Source organism: Giraffa tippelskirchi, chromosome X, assembly GCF_054371585.1.
Source record: "Giraffa tippelskirchi isolate mGirTip1 chromosome X, T2T-mGirTip1v1.2.pri, whole genome shotgun sequence".
NCBI lineage: Eukaryota > Metazoa > Chordata > Mammalia > Artiodactyla > Giraffidae > Giraffa > Giraffa tippelskirchi.
The window spans coordinates 147,114,695-147,124,092 of NC_137289.1; the positions used below are offsets into that span (position 1 = coordinate 147,114,695).

Consider the following 9,398-nt stretch of genomic DNA (forward strand, 5'->3'; position numbering starts at 1 on the left):
CAGGGATACGCAGAAATCTAGAGGGAATCAGAATAATTAAAGAAGGGCTGATTAAACAGGTATCACATCATATACCTTCCAGAGGGGATTAAAAAACATATTGATGGCAATGAGTACCCCAAAAAAGGGAAATGGACTTACACTCCTGGAAAGAAAATCACGGTTAGCAAAGGGTGTCAGTGAGAGGCCGAAAGGTGAAGGCTGGAATAAACATACCAACAAATACTTATGCAATTCATAATCCACATGGACCTCCTATATCAACAGTCATGTGCTCAACAGGTTCTAAAAACATAGCTGTGACAGTAACCACAGCTAATCACCTCCAGGTATCTGTGGAAGGGAAGGAGAAACTATTCCCCTGCAACAACTACAAAGGTGTCAAAAGTCTTAAATAAGATACAAAGTTTCACTTAAAGAAAAACCTCAAAGCCTCAAGAGACAAAAGCTTTTGGTGACTTCCTGTGTCTCATTTTACTCTCACTTACAAGCAGGCCTGGAATAACCACCCAGGCTGCTGTTACCATAGCAACAAGAGAAGGAAAAGCACATGACAATTTGTACCTAGGGTGAATTCTAACAGATACAAACGTCTAAGCTGCGAGGACATTATCACCTACGCCTGAGCATGGAAAAAGGCCACTGTCAAAAGCTGGACATGGCATCAGTGGCACAGTATCGTTAGTACAGTGGACGCTTTAGGGTACTGGTGGGATGGACTTGGTAAGAGCCACTATGAGCATGACTGGAAAAGTGCACTCCCATGAGAGAAAACTAAATCAATAAATAAAGAAGTAGAGACAGTATGATAAATCAGATCCTCTCCTGGAATACTTCAGAAACGCACAGATTTCGAACACCACAGACCCCAAACCGGGTCCTGCCGCACCATTCAGAACATCGAAGAGATGAAAGTAAAGAAAGCACACAGGGACGGAGAGATGAATGGATCAAGCAATGTGATACAGGGTCACAATGGGCTATGACTCAGGCATTGAAACAAGGAAAGAACATCATTCTCAGAGGTACAGATAAGTGTGGTGATAATCAGAGTCAGCGAAGAAGGGCAGATGAGAGCTGTGTCGTAATATTTTGCTTTCAAACGGGACAGACAATATTGCTGGCAGTGAGCACCCCGACCGAGGTAAAGTGGGCACCCAGGGATGGGAACTCCATGATGCTCAGCAAAGGGGATGGGTGAGAGGACGGCTGAAATTCACGCATTCCCACAAATACCTGTCAAATACATAATCCACAGGGACCAGATTAGCAAGAGTGATGTACCACACACCTTCAGAGAGCAGGTCAGAGGAAATAAACACTGCTGAATGCCTCTGTGTATGGGTGTAAGGGAGCAACAATCAGTACAGCCACAACAAAGGCAACTCTGTACATCAGCTTCGTCAAACATGAAATATGCACTGCAATAAAGCCGAGAAGGATGGAGACACAAGCTTTCGGGGGGGGGAGGGGGGCTTCCTCTACACTCATCCTGCTCTCATTTACAAGCAGAAATTGCGCGTGCCTCTAAAGATGCAGTTACCATAGTAACAAGAGCCGAACACGAAGAAATGCTGCCACCTTGTGACCGCTTTTGGGAACAGCAACCTTCAAGCTTGCCCTGACGGACACGGACTACTCACAAGGCGGCTGGGCTCTCAATGATAGGTATCCTCACAAAATGGCCAGGGGTGGCACACCGAAATAAAAACAAGAACAAACCACACGATCAGGAAGGTAACTTCAACAGTTAATACAAGTCAATGCTATGAAAGAAGCCTCTGGAAATGTGCTTCATTTGCTCTATTATCAGTGATACAAAACATTAAACTGCAACGCGATATCACTACTGAGAAACCGAAAAGGCCACTATCCAAAAGTCTACAGACAAGAAAAAGCAGAGTGATGTCAGTAAAGGGGACCCTTATGTGCCAGCGGTGGGAGGTAAGCAGCCAGAGCCTTCATGGGCATGACTGTCAAAGGGCCATGGAATCACAAAATGAGACAGATGATGTCATGGGGCAGTTCCACTCCCAGAGGATTTGAGAAACCAACCGATCGTGGAAAACACACGCCAACACCCCCACCCCCACAAACATGCACTGCAGCAGCATTCACAAGGCCCAAGAGATGAAAGGAAAGAGTTGGGTGCAGAAGAAAAGAGACAGAAATGTGACAGACGTTCACAACAAAATATGACTCCGACATTAGGAAAATGCAAAAAAAAAAATGTCATTTTCAGGGATACACAGAAATCTAGAGCAGATCACAGGAAGTAAAGAAGGGCAGATTAAAGAGATATCACATCATATACCTTCCGGAGGGGATTAAAAAATATTGATGGTGATGAGTACCCAAAGAAAAGTGAAATTGACTGACACTCCTGCTAAGGAAATTACGGTTAGCAAAGGGTATTGTTGGGTCAGTGGCTGAAAGGTGAAGGCTGGAATAAACTGATACCCACAAATACCTATGCAATTCATAATCCACATGGACCTCCTGTATCAAGAGACATGTGCTCAACAGATTCCAAAAACATAGCTGTGACAATAACTGCAGCTGAACACCTCCAGGTATCTGTGGAAGGGAACGAGAAACTGTTTCCCTGCAACAACTAAAGTGGTGTCAATAGTCTTAAATTAAAAATAAAGTTTCACTTAAAGAAAAACCTCAAAGCCTCAAGAGACAAAAGCTTTCGGTGACTCCCTGTGCCTCATTTTGCTCTCATTTACAAGCAGGCCTGGGATAACTGCAGAGGCTGCTGTTCTAAAGGATACTGAATATAGCTCCCTGCATTCTGCAGTAGTACCTTGTTTTTCATCTATTCTAAATGCAGGAGTTTGTATCTACCGATCCCCTACTGCCGTCAATCCATCCTCCCTCCACCTTGGCAACCGCAAGTCTGTTCTCTATGAGTCTTGTATGTTTTACAGATAGCTTCATTTGTGCCATATCCTGGCTCCTACCCCAGATATGCAGATGATACCACTCTTATGGCAAAAGCGAAGAGGAACTAAGGAGCCTCTTGGTGAAAGTGAAAGAGGAGAGTGAAAAAACATTCAAAATCCTAAGAGCATGGCATCTGGTCCCATCACTTCATGGCAAATAGTTGGGTAAACAATGGAAACAGTGGGAGACTTTATTTTCTTGGGCTCCAAAATCACTGCAGATGGTGACTGCAGCCATGAAATCAAAAGACACTTGCTCCTTGAAAGAAAAGCGATGACCAACCTAGACAGCAAATTAAAAAGATCAAAGAGAAGTTACTCTGCCAACAAAGGTCTAGTCAAAGCTATGGTTCTTCCAGTAGTCATGTTTGGAGGTGAGAGTTGGACTATAAAGAAATCTGAGTGCCAAAGAACTGATGCTTTTTAAACTATGGTGTTGGAGAAGACTCTTGAGAGTCCCTTGGCTTGCAAGGACATCAAATCAGGAGAGCAAGGCAGGAGGAGAAGGGGATGACAGAGGATGAGATGGTTGGATGGCATCACTGACTCAATGAACATGCGTTTGAGCAAGCTCCAGGGGGTGGTGATGGAAAGGGAAGCCTGGCATGCTGCAGTCCATGGGGTCACAAAAAGTCGGACACAACTAGTGACTGAACTGAACTGGCTTCCACGTAGAAGCGATAGCGTATGGTATTTGTCTTTTTCTGTCTGACTTATTTCACTTAGTATGATAGTCTCTTTGTTGTTGCGTAGTCACTGAGTCATGCCCGACTCTTTTGCAGCCCCATGCCCTGTAGCCCACTGGGCTTCTCTGTCCATGGGCTTTCCCAGGCAAGAATCCTGGAGTAGGTAGCCAGTCCCTTCTCCAGGGGATCTTCCCAACCCAGGGATCAAACCTGGCTCTCCTGCATTGCAGGTGGATTCTTTACCACTGAGTCACCTGGGAAGCCCATGATAACCTCTTGGTCCATCCACATTGCTGCAATGTTTCATTCTTTTTTTTACGGCTCGATAGTATTCCATTAAATAGGCACCACGTCATGTTTGCCCATTCATCTCTCTCTGGACTTTAGGTTGTTTCCATGTCTTGGCTATTGTGTGTAGCGCTGCTGTGAACATAGGGGTGCATGCATCTTTCTGAATTTCAGTTTTGTCTGGGTATATTCCCAGCAGTGGGATGCTAGATCGAATAGTAATTCTGTATTTAGTTTTTTGAGAAACCTCTTTACTCTTCTCCATAGTGGCTGCACAAATTTACACTTCCTCCAACAGGGTTGGAGGATACCCTTTTCTCCACATCCTCTCCAGCATTTTTAACTACGTATTTTTGAAATCAGCTTTTTATTTAGCAGTACTAGCAAGTTTTTCCTTCTTTATTCTTCCTAAGGTGGAGTTGTTGTGTTTTGTCCCATTGTAAGGTTATAAAATAGTTTATTGTACATATTCTCTGCCTGGGTTTTCTTCTCCCTATTTGTCCCCATTGTAAGTTCAGTTATAAAGCTCATTGGGTATGTGTGTTTCACTGACATGTTTGTAATTTCTCTGCTCATTTCCTTGGGATGAATTTGTTACAGAAACATTGTACACAGAGGATTCCAGAGGAGTTTTGGCTTCTATGTGAAATGTAGTCCTCACTGCTCGCTCACTGACACGATGTCTCATTTCTTACAGAAGTCCCATCTGAAGCTCTCCCCTATCTTAGCAGCTACCTTATCTAGTCCGTACCGCCATACTCCCGTGGACCATCTGTGATCCAAGACTCAACAGGAAGGGGGTGTTTCCCATGAACTAAGGGTATGTTTCCTAATGTGTTTCTTGTCGTTGGTCTGTCCCGACTCCGTCTCCCCAATGTGGGCACGACTGCTGCTAACGCCTGTGTGTATAGGTTGCCATCGCCTTAAGAAAAAATGTCATTAACTCCAGGTGAGATGGGGTAGGTACCATGTCTGGGGGACAAGAGAAAGGGATGAGGGGGCAATGCCTGAAGCAGGCACACAGGTCTTAAAAGTGCACTCTTAGGTCCTTGGAGTAAACATACTGCCCTCTGGCATAGGGCCGGGAGACACAGAGGAGAGCAGGTGAAGAGGGCATGCCACCGTCAGCAACAGAGAGGCCGCCATGGCGTCCGTGACCTAGCAACTGAGAATGCTGGAGATGCGCACACTGGGTGTGGAATGCGGTGACTGCGAGTCCCAGGAGAGGGCCTTGGCCTCCCGGGCCAGCCCCACTGACTATGGCGGCGAGAGCCCCTCTCCCCCTGGAGAAAGGAGCCTGCCACGCTGAGCAGAAGATGGTGGAGTGGGACTGGTTTTCCGTTGGCAGTTCTGTGCCTCTGAGCTCACTGTCCTCGATCCCAGACACTTCGGGAAGAGTCCGGTTAGTAGATGCTCTGGTTTTCTTGCTGTGTGCGTCTTGTGGTTAAACAGACACGGGTTATGGTGTCACTGTTTTTAAGCGTACAGCTCAGCGGCATTAAGGATATTCACAGTGTTGAGCAACTGTTACCACCATCCCTCTCCCCAGGCTACAGCTTTTGTCACCGTCGAGCACTACCTACCCCTTCCTGCCTCACCCAGCCCCTGGTAACCGCTCTTTTATTTTCTGTGTCTGTGAATTGGACTAGTCTGGGTCCTGCGAAAAGTGAAATCTTTCAGTATTTGTCTCTCCCTACCTGGCTTATTTCTCTCAGCATAATTAGTCTCCAAGGTTCATCCTTTATGTAACGTGTGTCCAAATTTCCTTCCATCCGAAGACTGAGAAATGCCCTGTTATATGGATCGACCACATGTTGTCTCCATGTTTGTTCCTCCATGGATGGAGAATCGGCCCCCACCCCCACCCCGCCACAGCTTAGCTATTGTGAATAATGCTGTTACAAACATGGGCGTACCAGTGTCTGTTTAAGTCCCTGCTTTTTCTGCAGGTGTGCATCTACCCAGAAGAGAAATTCCTGTATCACACGGTAAGTCTTTGTTCGTTTTGAGGAATCCCGGTACTGTTTCCCACAGCAGCCATACCAGTTCATAGTCCCACCAGCAAAACACAAAGGTTCTGGTTTCTCCACATCCTGGCCAATACTTGCTACTTTTGGTGTTTTTTGTTAGGAACCATCCTGTTGAGTGTGAAGTAGTATTTCATCAGGTGTGAGATGTCTTTAGCCAGGTCAAGTAAAAAGAAAACAGATGATTCTAACACAGATACTGAAGATAGAAAGATATCTGCTGTAGGTAACAACGTAACTAGAAGTAAACTTGTAAAACACAGTCCTTTGTTTGCCTCCTATTTAACTTTCCATTTTACAAACACTGATTAGGCAGCTTCTCTAGGCCAGGCTTGGGCTTTCAGGGCATTTCCTCTCTGCATTCTTTGTGCATTTGGTTCTAAAAGAAGAACGGTCCTCTAAGCCAGGGGTCCTCAACCTCTAGGATCTAATGCCTGATGATCAGAGGTAGAGCTGATATCATAATAACAGAAACAATACTGCACAGTAAATGCAATGCGTTTGAATGATCCCCCCCCACCCCCCATGAAACCACGTCTGGTGCCACAAAGGTGGGGTACCACTGCTCTAAACATTTTCTAGGGGTGGAATGTTTTTCCATGTTATTAGATAGTCTTACACCTTCACAGCTGCAGAGGCTTATGGTGAATGAATCACCTTACTGCTCACTGGGTATGAGCGCATTTTTCTGCCAGAATTAATCCTCCATTGCTTCACGTTAATGAAGTATTTTTTTCTTTCAACAAATCAGGCTCATCTCTGTTGAACAGCCAGACATCATTAAAAGAGGCAATCTGAGGTCATAAACACAGTGAGGGAAAGAAGCCTATCACACAGGAATGCTTACTGCATGATTTCCCTGTTGAAAATCAGGCAGAATGTTTGGGGAGATGTATTCTGAGATGAGCAAATATAAGGACAGATAAGGAAGTGGTGATAATGTATGTCTTTCTTCGCTGAGTGTGGGTATGGGCCTGTTGATAATTCATTGAGCTCTCCACTTGGATTATTACGTGCTCTTTCCTATTAATGTCTATCTGATTCTTCACAATACAGGTAGCTTTCAAAACTCCTTAGCCCTTCTAACCCAGTTCAAAATGTCTCTTACTCACTGAGCATCTAGACTTCCAGTTCTAGTCTCATCCCTGATTACGTTACATATTCTGTTTTGTAATATGCTCTTAGTGTCTGATATATTGTGAGTATCTTCCTCCTCTGGTTGGTCACATTTTGTTTTAATGGCAACTAGAATGGCCATAATCAAAATGACTACATGTACCAACGTGTTGGAGAAGATAGAAAGTGCAGACTTCATACATGTCTGGTGCGGATATAAAATGGTACAGCCCTTTGGGAAAACAATTTAGAACTTTCTAAAAAGTGAAACATACATTTGCTGTGAAGTGAAGTGAAGTGAAGTCGCTCAGTCGTGTCTGACTCTTTGCGACCCCATGGACTGTAGCCTACCAGTCTCCTCCGTCCATGGGATTTTCCAGGCAAGAGTACTGGAGTGGGGTGCCATCGCCTTCTCCAGAGGATCTTCCCGACCCAGGGATCGAACCCAGGTCTTCCGCGTTGTAAGCAAGACGCTTTACCATCTAAGCCACCAGGGAAGTAAATCCCAGTCCTGGGTATCTACATGAGGAAAACGAGAACACACCCTCACCCCAGGTTTTGGATAGAAGGGTTTACAGCAGCTTTATTCATAATAGTCTAAACCCGGGGCCAATCCTGATGTCCAAACACTGAGGAGTGAGTCAACAATCTGTGGTGCATCCCTACACGTGAATACTACTCTGGGGGGTCAAAGCTGCCCAGTACTCACACAAGCTACAACATGGATGAACCTTGAACAGAGGCAGACACACGGTATATCACACCGCATACCAGTCCAGTTCTATTCCGAATGCTGGCACACAGCTCCCTTGTATGGAGCTAGCATCCATTACTTAACCAAGCTCTCTTGTTGGACTCGAACTCATTTCCCATTTGTCAATATTACAAATGTGGCTGTGTCGACCATCTTGGTGGTGAAAGCTTTTCAGCCAGTCTTCGTTATGTCCTTGAACAAATGCCTGGCAGTGGGACTGTGTATTTGAAGGTTTGTGCATTTGAAGGCTTTCAGGAAACGCTACCCGATGGCCCTTGGCAAAGTGTGCTGGGTCAGCACTCCCACCAGTGGAGCCTCTAGAGTCTCCATTCTCAAAGATAGCACTTCTTTCAAACACAGCACTTCCCTCTTACACATAGCGTCTTCCCTTCGACTATAACCATGGGGGGCTATTCCAGGTACAAGGGTCCCACTCTCATGATGCCCTGTATTCGTTTGCAGTTCCCGTGAGAATGAGGTCGCCCTGCCGTTGATCCCCAGTAACACCAAACGCCAACTGGTAGGGCTCTCTGTAGCCACCATCGGCTGGATCCTCTGCACCATGGCCATGGGCCTGGTGGAGTGGCGAGTGTGGCACATCAACGACACGTCGCTCTTCCCCCGGGACCTGGCCTCCGTGGGGATGTGGAGAGTCTGTGTATTCCAACACACCAACACCGTCAACAGAGCCACTGAGTGTCACCATTACCGCTACCTTGATTCTTACCTGCCTCGCGATATCTGCTTTGCGCAAAACCTCTTCCTGCTCGCCAGCTTTCTAGGGTTTGGGGGCAAAGTCTCCCTCACCTTTGCACTTCGGCGAGTGTACCTGAGACTTCCATGGAAGGACAACGCCCTCAATCCATTTGTTATTGCAGGACTTCTCAACACAGCGGCCAGTGCTTGTGTCACGATTGCCATCGTCTGGAATTACTACGTGGTGGTACACAAAGAGGGAATTTCCTTCCCACCATCTTTCAACATCTCCACCAAGCCAGATACGCAGCAGCTCGGTAGTGCCGTCCTTGTAGCATCTATCGCTGCTTGCATGATGTTTTTAGGTGGTTTGGTTTCCTTTTCTTACAATTCCCCCTTCGAGACCCGAATCCATCCTGCGCGTGCAGAAATCTATAATCCCTCACTGCAATGACTTTCCAAACCCCACATCCCCAGGAGTTTACATGGGAATATGACCAGGATGCTTTGTCAAATAGGTGCAAGGACTCTCAAGACCAGGACGAAAGTAGATTGGGGCAGAAAATGGCCGTTACCTTCTGCCTGAATTTGATTCATTGACTACTTGGTTGAATAAATTGCATGAAAAATCTTACCCAGCTGCCAGATGGTCTTATTGGATCTGCATTTTAAGTATTGTGAAATAAATAATACTCGAAACGTCACGTGTGGAAAAAAGCTTCTGAGATGATCAAATCTCCCTCCTAAACTTCTGCTAAAAACAACCAACGTTATGTCCTGTGACATCATAATTACATCTCTTTAGCATGTAAAATTCTCCAAGATGTTTCCAAGTAGAAACGTATAAGGAATCCCCCAACACCCACTTCCAGACTCAACACTT

General features: G+C 45.7%; 1 protein-coding gene across 2 annotated transcripts; it reads left to right on the forward strand.

Annotated features, from left to right (window-relative positions):
- Positions 1-5,108: 5,108 nt before the first annotated feature.
- LOC145535263 (claudin-34-like) lies at positions 5,109-9,149 on the forward strand. Of its 2 annotated transcripts, XM_081563624.1 has the most exons (3): positions 5,109-5,324; positions 5,872-5,910; positions 8,282-9,149. In XM_081563624.1, exons 1-3 carry the CDS (start codon positions 5,182-5,184, stop codon positions 8,967-8,969), a joined length of 870 nt encoding a protein of 289 aa, XP_081419750.1. In that variant the 5' UTR covers positions 5,109-5,181; the 3' UTR covers positions 8,970-9,149. The 2 variants fall into 2 exon arrangements, with proteins under 2 accessions (XP_081419750.1, XP_081419751.1); XM_081563625.1 differs by lacking the exon at positions 5,872-5,910.
- The last annotated feature ends 249 nt before the right edge of the window (positions 9,150-9,398 follow it).